Source organism: Petaurus breviceps, unplaced genomic scaffold, assembly GCF_028583685.1.
Source record: "Petaurus breviceps papuanus isolate PSGF00001 unplaced genomic scaffold, PetGlider_PUasm1.0 90639, whole genome shotgun sequence".
In the NCBI taxonomy this organism is placed as follows: Eukaryota; Metazoa; Chordata; class Mammalia; order Diprotodontia; family Petauridae; genus Petaurus; species Petaurus breviceps.
This window is the reverse complement of record NW_027187296.1, coordinates 8,632,866-8,652,893: the sequence shown is the minus strand read 5'-3', so window position 1 is coordinate 8,652,893 and position 20,028 is coordinate 8,632,866. Positions and strand designations below refer to the sequence as shown.

The window sequence follows — 20,028 nt, the reverse complement described above, 5'->3', positions numbered from 1 at the left end:
TGCATTGACTTTGTTCATACAAAGACTCTTCCATTTAATGTAATCAAAATTATCCATTTTTCATTTCATATTTTTCTCTGTCTCATGCTTGCTCATGAATTCTTCCCTTCTCCATAGATCTGAGAGGCAAAATATTCCTTGCTCTCCTACTGTGATTATAGTATTACCCTTTATATCTAAATCTTTTATCAATTTTGGATTTATTTTAGTATGTGGTATAAGATGTTATTCTATTCCTTGTTTCTGTCATACTATTTTCCAGATTTTGCAGCAGTTTTTGATAGTGAATTCTTATCTCAGAAGTTGGTGTCTTCAGATTTATCAAACTGTAGAATACCATAGTCATTGATCACTGTGTACCTAACCTATTCCATTGATCCACCACTCTGTTTCTTACCATTGTCAAGTTTTTTTGATGATTGCTGATTTATAATACAATTTAAGAACTGGTATGGTTAGAACACTTTCCTTTGCATTTCTTTTCATTAATTCTCTTGATATTGTGGAACTTTTGTTCTTGCAGATGAATTTTGATATTATTTTTTCTAGCTCTATAAAATAATTTTTGGTAATTTGATTGGTATGGCATTGAATAAGAAAATTAATTTAAGTAGAATTTTCATTTTTATTATATTAGTTAGGCATAACCAGGAGCAACTGATATTTTTTCCTATTAATTACATCTGACTTTATTTATATGCAATGTGTTTTGTAATTGTGTTCATATAATTCCTGGATATGTTTTGGCAGGTAGAGTTGCAAATATTTTATTTTGTCTACAGTAAGGTTAAATGGAAGTTCTCTTTCTATCTCTAGTTGTTGGGCTTTATTGGTAATACATCAAAATGCTGATGATTTATGTGGGTTTATTTTGTATACTACAACCTTTCTAAAGTTATTTATTACTTCAAGTAGGATAGGATTCTCTAAGTATATCATAATATCATCTGCAAAGAGTGATGGCTTTGTTTCTTCTTTGCCAATTCTAAGTCTTTAAATTCTTTTTCTTCTCTTATTGCTAAAGGTAAATTTTTAATACAATATTGAATAATAGTGGTGATGATAGATATCCTTGTTTCACCCCTGATCTTATTGGAAATCCTTCTAACTTATCACCATGACATATAGTGATTGCTAATAGTTTTAGGTATATGCTACCTATCATTTTAAGGAAGATTCCATTTATTCCTTTGCTCCCTAGTGTTTTTAATAGGAATGGGTTGCTATTTTGTCAATAGCTTTTTCTACATCTATTGAGATAATTATATGATTTGTGTCAGTTTTGTTATTGGTATGGTCAATTATGCTGATCATTTACCTAATATTAAGTCAGACCTACACACCTGATATAAATCCCACTTTGTCATAGTGTATTATCCCCATGATAAGTTACTGTAACCTCTTTGTTAATATTTCATTTAAAATTTTTACATCTATATTCGTTAAGGAAATTGTTGCATAATTTTCTTCCTCTGTTTTGGCTCTTCCCAGATTAGGTATCAACACCTCTTTGTATCATAAAAAATTTGGTAGGACACTTTTTATTCTTCCATTTAAATTTATTTATTTTTCATTTACAATATTCATTTCCATGATTTTTGAGTTCCAAATTTTCTCCCTTGCCCTCTCCTCACTTCCTCCACCCCAAGATGGCATGTAATCCTATATAGGCTCTACATATACATTCACATTAAACATATTTTCACAAGAGTCAAGTTGTAAAGAACAATTATAATAAACAGAATGAACCACAAAAAAGAAGAAATAAAACAAAGCAAAAAAAAAAAAATACAGAGAAAGAGAGAGAGCAAATAGTTTGCTACAATCTGCCTTCAGACTCCATAATTCTTTCTCTGGATGTGTATAGCCTTTTCCAATTTTTTGGAATTGTCTTAGAACCTTGCTTTACTGAGAAGAGCCAAGTTTTTCAAAGTTAGTCATCACAGATACAATGTGTCTGTAATTGTGTACAATGTTCTCCTGGTTCTGCTCCACTCACTCAGCATCAGTTCATTTAAGTCTTTCCAGGTTACTGTGTAGTCTGTCTGCTCCTCATTCGATTTAGCCATTCCCCAATTCAAGGGTATTCATTCCCTTGATTTCCAATTCTTTGCTACCACAAAATGAGATGCTATAAATATTTTTGTACATAAAGGTCCTTTTCCCATTTGTATGATCTCTTTGGGATACAGTCCTATAAGTGGTATTGCTGGGTCAAAAGGTATGCACATTTTTATAGCCCTTTGGGTATAGTTCCAAATTGCTCTCCAGAATGGTTAGTTCAATTTATAATGCCACCAACAAAGTATTGGTGTTCCAATTTTCCCACATCTTCTCCAGCATTTATCATTTTTTTTGTTTTTTCATGTTAACCAATCTGACAGGTGAGATGTGGAACTTAAGAGTTATTCTCATTTGCATTTCTCTAATCATAATGATTTAAAGTATTTTTTTCATATGATTACAGATATCTTTAATTTCTTCCTCTGAAAATTGCCTGTTCATGTGCTTTGGCCATTTATCAACTGGGGAATGATTTGTTTTCATAAAATTTTACTCAGTTCCTTGTATATTTTAGAAATGAGGCCTTTATCAGATACACTGGTTGTAAAAATTCATTCAAAATTCTCTCCATCCCTCCTAATCTTGGTTGTATTACCTTTGTTTGTAGGAAAACTTTTCAATTCAATGTAATCAGAATCATCTATTTTGCCTTTCATAATGCTCTCTGTTTCTTGTTTGGTCATAATTTTTTCCCTTTTCCATAAATCTGACAGGTAAACTATTCTTTGTCTCCTGAGATTGTTTATAGTATCAGCCTTTATATTTAAATTGTGAACATATTTTAATTTCATTTTGGTATATGGTGTAAGATATTAGTCTATGCCCAATTTCTGCCACATTATTTTCCAGTTTTTCCAGCAGTTCTTGTGAAATAGTGAGTTCTTATCACAGAAGCTGGACTCTTTGAGTTTATCAAACAGTAGATTACTATAGTCATTGACAACAGTCTCATGTGTACCTAACCCATTCCATTCATACTACTCTATTTCTTAACCAGCACCAAGTAGTTTTGATGATTGTTCTTTTATAAGACAGTTTAAGATCTGGTATGACAATGCCACCTTCCCTATCATTTCTATTCATTAATTCCCTTGACATTCTGAACTTTTTGTTCTTACAGATGAATTTTGTTATTATTATTCCTAGCTCTATAAAATAATTTCTAGTTAGTTTGATTGGTATGGCACTAAATAAGTAAATTAATTAAGGTAAAATTGTCATTTTTATTATATTAGCTCAGTTTAACCATAAGCAACTGATTTTCAAAAAATTATTTAGATCTGACTTTGTGTGAAAAGTGTTTTTTAATTGTGTTCATATAGTTTCTGGGTTTGTTTTGGTAGGTAAACTCTCAAATATTTTATAATGTCCGCAGTAACTTTAAATGCAATTTCTCTTTCTATCTTTTGTTGTTGAACTTCGTTAGTAATATATTGGAATGCTGAGGATTTGTGGGGGTTTATTTCATATCCTGCAACTCTGCTAAAGTTGTTTATTTTTTCAAGTAGGCTTTTTATTTGGTTCTCTAGGACTCTCTAAGTATATCATCATATCATCTGCAAAGAGTGATAACTTAGTCTCTTCCTTGCCTATTCTAATTCCTTCAATTTCTTTTTCTTCTCTTATTGCTAAAGCTAACATTTCTAGGACCAAATTGAATAATTGATGTAATAATGGACATCCTTGTTTCACCCTGATCTTATTGGAAATGCTTCTAGCATATCCCCATTACATATAATACTTGCTGATAGTTTTAGGTAAAAGCTACTTTTCACTTTAATGAAGACTTCATTTATTCCCTTGTTTTCTTGTGTTTTTAATACGAATAGCATTATATTTTGTCAAAAGGTTTTTTTGCATCTATTGAAATAATCATACGTTTTTCTACTAGGTTTGTTGTTGATATGATTAATTATGCTGATAGTTTTTCTAATATTGAATCAGCCCTGCATTCCTGGTATAAGTCCTACCTGATCAATGTGTATTATTCTTGTGATACGTTGCTGTAATATTTATGCTAATATTTTATTTAAAATTTTTGCATCTATGCTCATTAGGGAAATTGATCTATATTTTTCTTTCTCTGTTTTGGCTCTTCCGAGTTTAGGTATCAATGCCATATTTGTACCTTAAAAAGAATTTGGTAGGCCTCCTTTTCCAATTTTCTCAAGTACTCTATAAAGTATTGGAATAATTTTTTTTAAGTTTCGGAGAAGTTATTTGTAAATTCATATGTCCCTGGAGATTATTTCTTAGGGAGTTCATTGATGAGTTGTTCAATTTCTTTTTCAGTAATGGGTTTTTTTCAGTATTTTTCTTCCTCTTCTGTTGATCTGGACAATTTATATCTTTGCAAATATTCATCTCTTTCACTAAGATTATCAAATTTATGGGAATACAATTGGTTAAAATAATCCCTAATTATTGTTTTAATTTCCTTTTTTTGGAGGTGAATTCACATTTTTCATTTAAATACTAGTAACTTGGTTTTCTTCTTTTTTAAAAATGAAATTGACCATAGGTTTATCAATTTCATTGGTTTTTTTCCCCCATAAAACCTACTCAGTTTTATTTGTTAGTTCAATAGTTTTCTTAATTACAATTTTATTAGTCTCTACTTTGGTTTTCAGTATTTCTAATTTGGTATTTAATTGGAGATTTTCAATTTGTTTTTTTCTAGCTTTTTCAGTTGTATGCCCTCTTCATTGACCTTTTCTTTCTCTATTTTCTTCATGTAGAGATATACAACTTCCCTAAGAACTGCTTTTACTGCATCCCATGAGTTTTGATATGTTGTCTCATTATTGTCATTTTCTTGAATGAAGTTATTGATTGTTTCAATGATTTGTTGTTTTGACCCACTCATTCTTTAGGATTAGATTATTTAGTTTCCAATTAATTTTTAGTGTGTCTTTCCATGGTCCTTTATCACATATAATTTTTACTGCATCGTAATCTGAAAAGGATGCATTTAATATTTTTGCCTTTCTGTATTGGACTGTCAGGGTTTTATACCCTAGTACATGGTCAAATTTTGTGTATGTGCCATGAAATATTGAGAAAAAGTATATTCCTTCCTCTCCCCATTCAATTTTCTCCAGAGGTCTATCATATCTACCCTTTCTAAAATTCTATTCACCTCCTTTATTTCTTTATTGTTTATTTTGAGGTTAGATTTGTCAAATTCAGAGAGAGGTAGGTTTAGATCCCTCACTAGCATAGTTTTACTATCTATTTCTACCTGTGACTCCCTTAACTTCTTCTCTAAGAATATGTATACTATACCTCTAAGTGCATATATTTTTAGTAATGTTATTACTTCATTGCCTATGGTACCTTTTAGCAGGATATAGTTTCCTTCCTTATCTCTTTTGATTAAATCTATTTTTGCTTTTGCTTTATCTGAGATTAGGATTTCTAACCATGTTTTTTATAAACTACAATTGAAGCATGATATATTCTACTCCAGTCTTTTACCTGTTACAAATGTTTCTTGTAAATAACATATTATAAGATTATGATTTTTAACGCATTCTGCTATCTACTTCTGTTTTATGGGATAGTTCATCCCGTTTACATTCATAGTTATGATCACTATCTGTGTCTTTCTCTCCATCCTATCCTAACCTCCCCCTAGATGCTTTTATTTCTCCATTCTCCCTTCCTCTCTTCAAAAAAGTTTTGCTTTTGACTACCGCCTCCCTCAATCTTTCCTTCCATCTATCAGTCTCCCTTCCTTTTCTTTCTTTTCCTTACTTCTTCTTCCCTGCCTTCTATACACCCCCTCCATTTCCTTTACCCTTTCCCCTTCTACTGCTTGTAGGGCAAGTTAAATTCCTATACTTATCTGAGTATTTTATTCCCTCCTTGGACCATAATCAATGAGAATAAAGCTCAAACAATACTCATTTCCCTCACCTCTTTCCCTCTAATATATTTTTGTGCCTCTTCATGTGATGTAATTTACCCTTTCCTTCCTCCTCCTTTCCTCTTCTCCCATTACTGCTTATTTAGGTTGTTTTTTTTTTTACCATTACATGAGTTAATTTAAAGTGATACCTTCTATGCACAAATATCCCTTTTAAAATGTCAAAATAAATATAAAATTTCCAAGATTAACAGGTATCATCCTCCCATATAGATATGTAAAGAGTTTGCTCTTATTGAATGATGAGGGTTTTTGTTTTTTCTTTTTCCCCCCATTTACCTTTTTTGTTTGCTTTTTTTTTTTTTGAGGGGGAAGGTAGGGCAATTGTGGTAGAGTGACTTGTCCAAGGTCATATGGCTAGTTTTGTTTTAAATGTCTGAGGTAGGATTTGAACTCAGGTCCTCCTGACTCCAGGGCCAGTGGTCTATTCACTGTGCCACCTAGCCTCCATGTTTACCTTTTTATGTCTTTCATGAGTCTTGTATTTGAAGATTACATATTACAGATTAAATTTTCCATTGAGCTCTGAGCATTTCATCATGAATATTTGGAAGTCCCTTTTTTCATTGAAGGTCCACCTCCTTGCCTCAAAGATTGTGCTCAATTTTGCTGTATAGTTGATCCTTAGCAATAGTTGAAGCTCCTTTGTCTTATAATATTCCATATTTCAATCCCTCCAGGCCTTTAATATAGAAGCTGCAAGGTGCTGTGTGATCCTGACAGTAACTTCATGATATTTGAATTGTTTCTTTCTGACTGCTTGTGCTATTTTCTCCTTGACCTGGCAATTCTGGAATTTGGCTACAATCCTCCTTGGTGTTTTTCATTTGGAATTTCTTTTAGGAGGTGATCAGTAGTTTTTTTAAATTAAATTTTATGTATATTCTTAGTTTACAACATTCATTTCCACAAGATTTAGAGTTACAAATTTTCTCCCTGTCTTTCCCTTACCCACCACCCCAAAACAGTGATCCCCCTGAATGCCCCCTCCCCCAATCTGCTCTCTCCTATATCCTCCCCCACCCCCCCTCCAACTTTCAGGTAGGGGAAGATAGATCTCCATACCCCAGTGTCTGTATATCTTATTTCCCAGTTGAATGTAATAATAATGATTTTTTAGAACATTTGATTTTAAAATTTTGAATTCCAGATTCTTTCCCTTCTTCCCTCGTCACCCACCCTTACTAGGAAGATAAGCAATTCCATATAGGTTGTACATTTGTAGTTACACTAAACATTTCCATAGTGGATATACTGTGAAAGATTGACTATATTTCCCTCCATCCTATCCCACCCCCCACTTGTTCTATTTTCTACTTTGATCCTGTCCCTTTTCAAAAGTGTGTGCTTCTAACTACCCTCCCCCAAATCTGCTCTCCCTTTTATGATCCTTCCTCTTATCCCTTTCCCCCCTAATTTCATGTAGGGTAAGATACCCAATTTAGTGTGTATGTTATTCCCTCCTTAAGCCAAATTCAATGAAAGTAAGGTTGACCCATTACTTTTTGCCTTCCTGTTCTTCCACTCCACTGTAATTGTTTTGCCTTGCCTCTTTTATATGAGGTAATTTACCCTATTTTGTCTCTCCCTATCTCCTCTCATTATATTCCTCTCTCACCTATTAATTTTATTTTTAAATATCATCCCTTCCTATTCAATTGATCCTGTGCCCTCTGTCTATGTATACCTGTACACATATATACACACACTCACATGTGTTCATATGCACATATACCCTCTTATATAGACATATATGTATGCATATGTGTATACACACACATTTATATTCCCTTCAACTATCCTTATACTGAGAAAAGTCTCATAAGTTACAATTAATGTTTTTCCATGTAGGGATATAAATAGTTCAACTTTGGTAAGTTCCTTATTATTTCTTTTCCTTGTTTGCCTTCTCATGTGTCTCTTTCTTCTTGCATTTGAATGTCAAATTTTCTATTAAACTCTGGTTTTTCATCAAGAATGTTTGAAAGTTCTCTATTTCATTGAATGACCATATTTCCTCCTGAAGCATTATACTCAGTTTTGCTGGGTAGGTGATTCTTGGTTTTAATCCTAGCTCCTTTGACCTCTGGAATATCATATTCCAAGCTCTTCGATCACTTAATGTAGAAACAGCTAGATCTTGTGTTATCCCAATTTTGTTCCCACAATTTTCAAATTGTTTCTTCTTGGCTGCTTGTAATATTTGCTCCTTGAACTGGGAACTCCCAGAACCTGGCTATAATATTCCTAGGATTTTTCTTCTTGGGATCTTCTTCAAGAGGTGATCGGTATATTATTTCAATTTCTATTTTGCCCTCTGGTTCTAGAGTATCAGAGCAATTTTCTTTGATAATTTCTTGAAGGATGATTTCTAGGGTGTTTTTTATCATGGCTTTTAGGTAGTTTAATAATTTTTAAATTATCTCTTCTGGATCTATTTTCCAGGTCAATGGTTTTTCCAATGAGATATTTCACATTGCCTTCTATTTGTTTTTATTTGTTTGGATCTGTTTAATAGTATCTTGATTTCTCATAAATTCATTGGCTTCCATTTGTTCCAATATAATTTTGAAGGAATTGTTCTCTTCTGTGATCTTTTGAAGTTTTTTCCACCTGGCAAATTCACCTTTTTAAGGCATTCTTCTCTCCATTGGCTTTTTGGGCCTCTTTTGCCATTTGAGTTAGTCTATTTCTTAAGGTGTTATTTTTTTCAGTCAGGTTGTTGACTCTCTTTTCATGATTTTCTTGCATCCTCATTTCTCTTCCCAATTTTTTCTCTACTTCTCTTATTTGGTTTTCAAAGTCCTTCTTGAGCTCCTTCATGGCTTGTAACCAATTTATATTTTTTCTTGGAAGCTTTTGGCACAGGAATTCTGATTTTGTTATCTTTCTTCTGTTCCATGCTTTGATCCTTTTTGTTCCCAAAAAAGGAATCTAACGTTTGATTGCTGTGCTTGCTTTGCTTTCTTTGCTTGCTCATGTTGCCACTCAATTGCTTGACTTTTGAGCTCTTTGCCACAGTAGAACTCTGATTCCAGAGAGGGGAGCTTTGTCCAAAATTGCTTGGGTTTTCTCAGCTTCTGGAGCTATTAGTTGGGTGCCCTCTCTGAAGCCTCCACAAGCTCTGGCACCTAGTCGCACAACCCACGACCTCCACCCTAGACAGCAATCAAGATCCAAGCAGGTTAAAGCAAGAGCAATTACCCCTCTGGATGGTGTGATAGTAATGGCAATTAAAGATTCCCCTGTATTGGCTTGGTTTTCAAATTGATTGTATTAAAACCCAGAGTTTGTTAATCCCACCTGTGGGATGGGCTTGTTGATGTGAAAAGAAAGTCCTGAAGTGGGAGGAGCTGGTGACGTAGATTTGGAGAGACACTGGAGAGAGGCGGAAGATCTTTTTTGGAAGCAGCACCTCGTGGAGAGAGAGAGAGACTAAGAGGATTGCTGGTGGCCGCTTTGAATTGCCCTGGACTTTTGAGACCTGCCCCCTGAGCTGCCAAGGACTGAGGAGACATGGCTGTTTTGCTGGTACTTTGTCTGTCTGTTTTGATGTTATTTTGCCAGATTTGTCCACTGGTGAAAGACTGTCCTGTTGAAGAAGTCCTGGAACCTGGCATTTGGTTAAGAAGGCCTGAGACTGTCCTGCAGACAGAGAGTGAATACTGTCCACTGGTGAGGGACAGTACTGTTGTTGCAGGGGTCTGGAGACTGTCCTGCAGACAGAATGAATACTGTCCACTGGTGAGGGACAGTACTGTTGTTGCAGGGGTCTGGGAGCCTTTCTGTTGGTTCAGAAGCCCTGAAGAAGGATTTTCTTGTTGTATGTTTACAGAAATCCTGGGAGAGGGCTTTGCTAATGTGTTCAGGGGTTCTAGGGCTGTTCTACAGACAGAGGATAAATTCATGAAGGGACTGGCAATGTATCTTATGGCCTTGCTAAGCCTTGTCTCTCCAGGAACTAAGATTGCTGAGAACTTGCCTCGTGTCAAGATGAAGAAAAGACCTCCATTTGGGTATTAAGTGCTGTGTTTAAACTTGATGTAACTCTGGGGTAGATTCAATTGTGATCCAGGGGTGGGGAACTTTTGACCTTTTTGTGTTCTATGGTTGAGCAAATGAATGTATTTTACTTATGTTTGGAAACTAATCTCCATTTGAGAAGAGGGGCTTTGTGGTGGATTTAATTAAGGTATAGCCTAGGGGTGGAGAAGTATTTGGAACAGAGACTTTGTAATTGATTGAATGATTGGAAAGTCCTGGGGTGGGGTAGGCCTTGGAGATTATTTAATCACATTTAGTAAATGCTGTATTTTGAATGATGTCATGTTTTGATCTTCTCTGTTCTGGGTTTGTTACTGAATAAAATAGAGAGCACCTATGCTGGTATTTTGAACCTGGGAAGTTGCCTTTGCTTGATATTACATTACACATGGTCACTTGGTCCCCCTACAATCTGCAGGCCAGGAGTTCTGAAGCAGACATGTGGAGGTGGCTGCATGGCCATGGACTATGGTGCCTCTACTGCTTATCACTCTGGGGACAGAGGCTGGACCGCACCTAGTCCCCCTTGGGTCCAACAGAGTTCCACTTACATTTTATTTTATCCTTGGAATTTATGGGTTGATGTTTCTGGAAAACACCACAGCTGATGGTGATCCACTCTCCAGAAATCCATTCTAGCCACAGCTGGTCAGGGCCACACTGGGGTTAAAACTGCATGCTCTTGAGGGGTCGGGCCTTGGCTCCCAGCATGTTGTGATGGACTCTTCTTGTCTGCTTGATGGGCTGCCTTCAGCAGGAGCTTTGTTTGTCTTTGTCACTTTGTGGGTTACATAGCTCTAAAGTTTGTTTAGAGGCATATTTTATAGGTATTTGAGGTGGTTATGGGGGGAGCTCACAGAGTTTTCCTGCTTCTATGCCACCATCTTGGCTCCACCTCCCTCTGTGGATTCTTTCAATGACTATTTTATCCTCTGGTTCTAGGACCTTGGGTCAGTTTTCCTTGATGATTTCTTAGAGGATATGGCCCAGGCTCTTTTGTCATCATGGCTTTCTGGTGGACCAATAATTCTTAGATTGATTCTCTTGGATCTATTTTCCAGGTCAGTTGTTTTATTCAACGAGATATTTTGTATTTTCTTCTATTTTTTCATTCTTTATATTTTGTTTGACTGATTCTTGATGTCACATTGAATCATTAGCTTCTACTTATCTGATTTTAATTTTTAATTAATTGTTTTCCTTAGTTTTTGTACCTTGTTTTCCATTTGGTCAATTATACTTTTTAAGGAGTTGTTCTCTTCACTGATTTTTTTTTTTTGCATTTTGCCAATTGTATTTTTACAAATAGTTGGTAATTTTTTTCTATCTCTCTAATTTGACTTTTACCATGCTTTTTGGGCTCTTCTGAGAATGGTTTTTGGGTTTGAGATCAGTTAATCTTCTCTTTTGACGTTTCTACTGTGGTTATAGCATCTATGCTGTCCTCTTCTGAATTTGTATTTTGTTGTTCCCAGTCTCTGTAGTAGGATTCTATGGTCTTTGCTTCTCCAGTTTTTTTTTTTTTTTGTCCATTGTGATTACCTATTTCCTGGCTTTTAAAGTTGATCTCTGCTTTTGGGGTATAGGGGCTTCTGCCCATGCTTCTTGTGCTGGAAACTAGGAGCCTGGTTACTGGATTTGTATGCTGTGAACTTTGCTTCTGTCAGTTAGAGGGTATATAATGCTGCAGCTCACCTGGTGCTGAGCTGGAACTGGCTGGTGTTTGCTGAGGTCAAACTCAGGTTTTTCTCCATTTCCCTGGGGTTACACTGAAGCTCACAGCATGAGGTATTCAGGAGGGGTGGTCTTGCCTCCTCTCCACCTTCCCAATCCTAGGCTACAGCGAAGGCAGGCTCAGCCACTGGTGGACATTTGTCCATGCTGGCAAAGTCTCTGAGAGAACATCCAATTTTGCTTTATATGAGAGAATTTGTATTGGAGAGAAAACCCTTACATGTAATGAATGTGGGAAAATATTGAGTTCCAGGGGAAGAGAACTCATGCTGGAGTGAAACACTTTGAATATAATAGATGTGGGAAAGCTTTCACTGAAAGGGGAAAGTTGAATAAATTTGAGAGGATTCATATTGCAGAAAAATTCTTTGAGTGTTATAAAAATGAAAAGCCTTTTAGCCAAAAGGAAAGTTTAACTAAACATGAGAGCATTCATACTGGAGAGATATCCTTTGAATGTGATAAGTTGTGGGAAAGCATTCTTTGATAAAGGAAACCTTATTAGACATCAGATGATTCATACTGGACTGAATATGATGCATGTGGGTAAGACTTTAGTGGAAAGGGAAGCTTCACTAATCACCTGAGAGGTCATACTGGAATGAAACTCTTTCAATGTGATAAATTCGGGAAAGCCTTTAGTCACTGTGGAAGCTTGAGAACACATTAGATTCATACTGGAGAAAAACCCTTTCAATGTACTAAATCTTAGAAATCCTTTAGTAATACAAAAATTCTGATTAGATATCAGAGAACTCATACTAGAATGAAACCCTTTGAATGTAATGAGTGTGGGAAACACTTTGGCTGGAAGGTACTACTTGATGATATCAGAGCATTCACCCTGAAATGAAACCTATTAAATGTAATGAGTGCGGGAAATCGTTCCTTGTGAGGAGAAACCTTTTTGTGCACTGGAGAAGTCATACTGGAGTAAAACCCTTTGAAGGTAGTGAGGGAGGGAAAATCTTTAGTAATAATGGAAACCTTTTTGATCATCCAAGAATTTATACTGGCGTGAAAACCTTGGAACATAGTGAATGTGGGAGAGCCTTGTATCACAGAGGAAATTTGGCAACACAATAAGAGAATTCATACTGGAAAAGTCTTTTATATGTAATGAATGTAGGAAAGTTTTTAATGGGAGTATAGATTTGATTATACATTAGAGAACTCATACTGGAGAGCATTCCTTTAGATACAAAGAATGTGGAAAAACCTTCAGTGAAAGGCTTTATTTCTTATTAGACATCATTGAATTCATACTGGAATGAAGCTCTTTGAATATAGTAAATGTGGGAAAAGCTTCAGTCAGAAGGGACTTCTTACTGATCACTAGAGTATTCATACTGGAGTGGAACCTTTTGAATGTAATAAATGCGGAAAAGTATTTGATGAGAGAGGAAGTTTAAAGAAACATCAAAATATTCATAGTAGAGAGAAACCCTTTAAATGTAATAAATATCAGAGAGCCTTCTTTGAGAGGGAAAATCATAACCAGTAAGAGAGAATTCATAAGAGATAGAAACCTTTAATTGTAATGAATGTAGAAAAGCTTTGACCTGAATAAAAGTCTGATGAAACATAAGAAAATTCATACAAGAGAGAAAACCTGTAATGAATGTGGAAAGGCTTTTAGCAATTTGTCATTCTTGATTTATCATCAGAGACTTTATAATGGAAGGACACAAATGTTTTAGCTGCTTTAATCCCACCCACTATAAAACATATGCTCCTTGAAGACAGGGATAACTTTGCTGCTTTTTTTTTTTTTAATATCCTCATCACTGACCATGGAACTTATCATGTAGAATGCCCTTAATAAATGCTGAGTATAGTTAAGCTTTCAGAGGACACCCTGCTACACATCAGATAATTTATACTGGTAGGTGTATCAACAATGCCATATTCACAATGCCTATGGAAATTACAGATATGCTGATGTAATTATCCATCACAAAAATACATCAAGCTTGCTATATGGGGGAATAAGCTAGAAAATTTATTAAAATACCAAAAGACTGAGTCCCAAAACAAGAAAGTGAAAGCCATCAGAGTAGTTATGAAATTGGCACAGGTAGATAAAGTAGAAAGCACCCACATTCTCAAGCCTTTAAAACAGAACAGGCTACCTCAGGCAAAGGTCCTCCTCTCCCCACTCACAGCAACCACCCAGTGTCCAGGAAGCGTGCTCCCAGCAGCTCTGGCCCCTGACAGTCCTCAGCAGAAATTCTGGCTGACTCAAAAAGGGCTTCACGCTGCCGCTGCCTCTGCTGCTGCTGCTGCCGTCGCCGCCACTGCTAGCCACCGAAGGACCTCTAGCTTGGCTTCTGCTTCCTCTTGCTCCACCCCTTCCTGCTACATCAGCAAGTCCAATGGGCCATGGAAGATCTTTAAATCCCATAACCCTTACAGTAGGTAAGGCTATAAATTTTATGTAAGAAATGTCAGCAAATTAATAGGAATAAAGATTCTGAATTATATTGAATAAGGGAAGAATTTTTCTATAAATGTTATGCTTAAGGTCAACTTCATGTGAAAATGAGTGAAAAATATCCTGTATCAAACTCCATGTGAAAACTAACCTTTTGCTAACTGCTGGACTGTCAAGAATATAGGGTACATTACTAGTTACTCTTTTCTTCTATTATACTCTTTATTGTAAAACACCTCAGACCCTATTAAGAAGAGTTGAAAAAGTGCAGGAAGTGTGCCTGATGTTTCCTTTTCTAAAATGATCATTTTAACAAAACCACATAAATTTAAAATCACAGAACAAACTCTCATTTCATTCTTTTTCACTCTTAATTTAACAATGGATTAACAATGAAGATTATAATTTTAAAAAGACATAAATAAGTAAATTAAAAATAATCTCCTTTATTTACATTCTGCTAAATAAAGTGTGTGCATATTTATTTTTATAAGATAAGATAGCAGCAAAGAGAGTTTGCACCTTTCTCAACTTTCTTCTGTGCATTTTTGGATGATATATTTGTTATGTGTGTATATTTTTAATTTTGTTCCATATAAATCTCCCAATACAAAAACACAACACATATTCCTAGTTGTACATCCATATTACCTCATCTTGGCTAATCAGTTTGTTTATTCTCCCATCACAGAACATATGAATTATTTTTAGGTCATAGTATCTTAAGTTTTGACTCATTGTCCAAGTTATAATTTAGTGTCTAAGTTATGATTTGTAAACAGATAGCCATGTTCAGGCTTCCACCTTTCACAGAGTTTAAGTTTTCATGGTTTTTCACTTATTACTGTATTTTAGGGCATTTCCCCAAACTCGAACCCTACAATCAGATTCTCTTTTGGGGTGAATTAGACTATATATGAGGTGTTTGTTTTTTTTTAAACTCATAAAACCTGTCATTCTGTAACTGATGAATTGATGAATCAGAATAGCCAAAGTCCTCTAGGGAAGCCTTGAATAACTGGCTTAGGTACCAAGTGGGACTTAGGTGAGCCAAGATCATTAGAGAAATAAAATGGTGTTCAAAAACCAAAATAAATAAAATGGTGTTTCAGCAGAGGTAACCTTATCTCACTGGGAACTTGTCTGGTTCTAGTCCAGAAATCACTCCCTTCTAGGCAACTGTGCTTCTGTCTTGGGAAAGAACAGAGTATTCAGAAAATAAAGCTGTGAAAGGAGAAAGAATTCATGAATTTTCAAAATATTTTATTAGACTTGGCTATTTTATTGCCTAGATTTTCCCTGAGTTTTTTTCCCTACCCCACTTGTGAGCTATCCCTTGTAAAAAAAAAAAATTAAAGGAAGAAAAAAAGATTAAGCAATCAATGAATACATAGAAAAACATCACATCTGTTCATCTCAACCTCTGCAAAGTGGAGAGGTGATGTCCTCATATTATTTGGGTCAATATAATTTCACAATATTGTTTCAGTTATTTTGTGGTAGAGGGTCTTTCCATTTACATTGTTGTAGACATGACATACATTGCTTTCTTGGCCCTGCTGACTTTACTTTGTAGTAGCAGTTCATACACATCATTTAATGCTTCTTTTTGTTCATCAAGTTTATAATTTTTTCAAAGCTTAATGACCTTTCATTACATGTATGTACCCCAATTTGTTTAGTCATTCCCAAATCTGATGGATATCAATTCTTTTCTACTTTTATTTTTTTACTTCTACTTTTCTACTTCTCATTTTCCTCTTAAACCATTCAGGAACAAGATGTTGTAGTTCCATTTCATAGGGTCATCTCCCTCATCAAATGGCATATTAGTTTGCTTTTGTTTTAAATATTTATTTAAACATAACACTGAAACTTGTTTGTTGATTTGAAGGTAAAATTTTCTTCTGTTAATGTTTTCTTTGTTGATTTATCTGCATATAGTCAAGGCTTTGTTTTCTCTAGAGCACTTTGGTAATATCACTTCCCTTCTTCCTTGTTTTCCCCTTTTGCTTACTTTCTGACACCCTCTCTCCTATGGTGGTTTCCCTGGGAGATGTGTATCAAACCATCTCAGCCTCCTGCTACACTGGGCAATCATAACTCAGCATCCTAGGTCTTCATCATGACTAACTTTTGAAAGGACAGGCTTAGTGGAGTGCCTTAATCTCCTTCTTCACACCACTGTGTGCCCCTTCCTCATTTCCCTTTCCCTCTGTTCCTTATTTTTCTAGCCTGGCAACTCTGAGCACTGCCAGACTGACATCACTGTAGCCAGGATTATTTCTGTCATTTGCAGGTTGAGTCCTTCAGGCTCTAGGAGGACAGAGAGAAAAAGCATGGAGTTGAGTTCTTTTTCAAGTCTAGAGATGTGTCCTGTCCCTCACCCTCTGTTTCTCCACTCTTTGGCAAAAATTGTTTTCAACACAGAAACCTATTAAGATAGTAGTCATCAAGGCTCTAGCAGAGTGCTGTAGCCTGGAACTCGTTTCTCCAAGGCACATGAAAGAGGTAGGGAAGTAGGGGTGTGGGGTTGGGTTTTGTTGCAAGTTTGTGGGTCAGGCCTTTGAAATAACTAGTGCAGCCTCACCACTAGTAGTGTGGTGGGTAATGGGAGGGGGAAGGGTTTCCTGAGATCAGGGTAGAAATCAGTTCATAGTTTTGTTTTTCTTTGAACAAGACAGTCCTTCATTTAGCTTTCACAACTTCTAGTGCATTCCTCTCAAAAGTTGCCTTGTATCTGCTTTATATACAGAATGTCCCAAAAGTTTTAGTGCAGTTTCAAGCTTTAACAACCTCAGAGGGATACATGCTACAAACTTACTGAAAAATCTGAAAGATTATTTAATTATTTAAACTGTTAAAATATTGATGTTTCTAATTAAACTTCAACATGACCACAGTCTTGTGCTCTAGTCAATTTTTGAATTTTGTAAACATTTTCATCAGTTGCTGTTTAGTAACTGGACATTAACCTATAATTCGTCTTGTAAGGAGAAGTGGCAAGGTAATTAGCTCCCAGTGGCTTTCTCACTGATGCCTTTTAAGTATTCTGTATGTCTTTCATTAAGTGAGGATGTGTCTCTTTTAGGACCTCATACAAGTAGTCTTTGCAGTTCCTGTCCCAAGACATGCTAAAACTAAACAGTCGTCTCATTTTATCAGGGTTAGTTTTCTCTGCCCGTATGCGATCATAATTCTCATTACTGAGGAATTTGTTGTAAAGTTTGTCGAGGATCATGTCCACTGATGTTACCCGAGAAATTATCTGATCCCTGTGTTGGTCAATAAAGTGAAGTCCTGGAAGAAGAGAATAAAGGACAGACTGATGGAGCTTCTGGTGATGGCAGGGAGGAAGAAATATCTTAATGTAGTAATGAAGTGTTTCAATCACTGCCATGGCCTCCTGTCTCTTATTTCCATGAACTTTAGAACCTCAGCTCCCTACCTCCTGTTTCTTCCTCCGTCCTACTCACCATCTGGAGAAACCACTATCTATCTTAAGGCTTATGCTCATTCAGGCCCTGGCACTTTTTGTAGTAAGTAGAGCAACTTAGAATGTGAACATCTACACAATCTGTGAAGACCACCAAGCTTTTTCACTGGCATGTGCCCAAATCTGAATTCTCCCCCCACCCCAAGCACCCTAACCAGAGACACATGGCTTGTCAGTGCACTCCCTTCTGCATCACTCTGGACCCAGAAACTTGGCATTCCTAAACTACTTTGTGTCTTTCTGATTGCTTGGGATATACAAGGCATCACACAAGTCTAAGTGCGGTTTTAAGCTACACAAGCTTAAATGTGCCCTAAGTCTTTTTTGACACCTTGTCTGTGACTGTGCCTTTGGTCCCACATTATGCCCTCTCTGGAAGAGCCATCTTTCCCCCAGGCCCCTGATACTCAAATAGCTGCCCAAGAAGATCCACATGTGGGTGTCCACCACACTGAGGATATTACTTACCTGTAGGAGCTGACGAACCTTGGGCACAAGCAAGTGCAAGTTCAAGATCTCCTGGGAGAGAGAGAAGGGGAACGAGGCATGAATAATGTGTGACTGATGTCTGATGCTCCCGCAGCCCCTAGTCTTAGCATGGGAAGGTGATGTCTGCATCTGCAAGGGACGTGGACAAGTAGGGAAAGGAGAAAAGGCCCAAACGAAGGCAGTCAGAGGTCACCACAGGGTGGGAATAAAACCTTCTGTCATTCTCCCCTCATAGTGAATAATACCAAAGACTGAGGAAAAAGCAAGGGCTGTGCTAGCCAGAAGTCCAAGTTCCATGAATTGTGCTTTCGATCATGGGCCTCATAAAGCAGGATAGCATTTCTAGAGTGGAAGACTTTACCTCTTGCTTGGTGCTCTCAGTAGCACTCAGGGAAGCACCAGGTTACATAAACATCAGTCATATTAAAAGTAATTTGATGCTCCCATGTGTTACTATGAGAGGTAAGGTAAAGTTATTTTCCTGCTTGATACTTCTGCTGACCCTGAATAATTAGAGTGGGCTGAAAAGAAACACAAGAACCATTCTCAGAGAGTAAAATCAATTCCCAAGTTAATGATCAGTAAGGATGGGACCATTTGCCTTCAGGGACTGTACACCTCCTCTTCTTTCCTTGTAGTCAGTTAATAAACATTTATTGATCATCTACTATGTGCCAAAAGCCATGCTAAGCACCACAGATAGAAAAAGGAGGCAAAAGATGGGCTCTACCCCTCAAATAGCCCGTAATCTAATGGAGGAAACAAGAAGCAAATAGCTACATACAAACAAGCTATATATGGGATAAATAAGAAATAATCAACAGAGGGAAGATACTAGAATTAAAAGGGACTGGAAAAATCTTTCTGTAGAAAGTGGAATTCTAGTTGGGGCTCGAAGGAGCCAGGGAAGCCAGGAGGTAGTAATGAGGAGTGAGAGCATTCCAGGCATGAATCACAGCCAGAGAAAATGTCCAGAGCTAAATGAGGTACTATCTTGTTCCAAGAACCACCAGGATACCCAATGTCACTAGATTAAGAAGTACATGAGGGGCAATAAGATGCAAGAAGACTGGAAAGATGTGATGAGGGGTAGGGGAAGAAGGGGGGCATTGGTTAGATTATGAAGGGCTTTAAATGCTAGTGGATGCTGTATTTGATCCTGCACACAATAAGGAGTGAAGGGAGATCATTGAGTTAGGTAGGTGACATGATCAGACACCCCTCTTAGGAAAATCACTTTTTTGTGATTGATTTTTTGACTGAATGGAAGATGCACTAGAGCAGGGACAGATGAGGCAGGCAAACCCATCAGCAGGCTTTTGCAGTATTCCAAGCATGAGGTGGTGAGGACCTGCACTAGAGAGGGGGAAGTATCAGAGGGGAGACAGGGATATATTTGAGAGAAGTTGCAAAAGGAAAATCGACAGCCTTGGCAGCAGACTGGATATGGGGGACAGGGAGGGATGTTGAGGATGACATATAGGTCGTAAGTCTGGGAGAATGGTGTTGCCTTTACACTAATAGGGATGTTTGGAAGTGGGGAAATGTTTAGGGGGAAAGATAATCAGTTCAGTTTTGGACATACTGAGTTTAAAATGTCTATTGAACAGGGAATGTGAAGTTTCTGAAAGGCAGTTGGACATGTGAGGCTGGAAGTCAACAGAAGGAGAGTGGTTAGGATAGGAAAAACATTCTAAAATCATCAATGTAGAGATGATAATTAAGTCTGTGGGAGCTGATGAGATTCCTAAGTAAAGTAATAATGCAGATACCTAAGCTCATGAAGACATCTACACACACACACACACACACACACACACACACACACACACACACACA

The 20,028-nt window shown here is 36.6% G+C and overlaps 2 protein-coding genes across 3 annotated transcripts in view; one reads left to right on the top strand and one right to left on the bottom strand.

Annotated features, from left to right (window-relative positions):
- The window catches only part of LOC138143476 (NACHT, LRR and PYD domains-containing protein 1a-like), a 65,944-nt gene that overhangs the window by 40,522 nt on the left and 5,394 nt on the right, over nucleotides 1–20,028 (top strand). The gene's annotated exons all lie outside the window — the stretch shown is intronic.
- Nucleotides 14,635–20,028, bottom strand: part of LOC138143471 (NACHT, LRR and PYD domains-containing protein 12-like) — a 71,940-nt gene continuing 66,546 nt past the window's right edge. The window contains exons 16-17 of the mRNA XM_069064743.1: nucleotides 18,169–18,219; nucleotides 14,635–17,504 (exon numbers count right to left, since the gene is read on the bottom strand). Coding sequence (XP_068920844.1) covers nucleotides 17,248–17,504; nucleotides 18,169–18,219 — 308 coding nt within the window. The 3' untranslated portion in view covers nucleotides 14,635–17,247. The remainder of the gene's footprint in view (nucleotides 17,505–18,168; nucleotides 18,220–20,028) is intronic.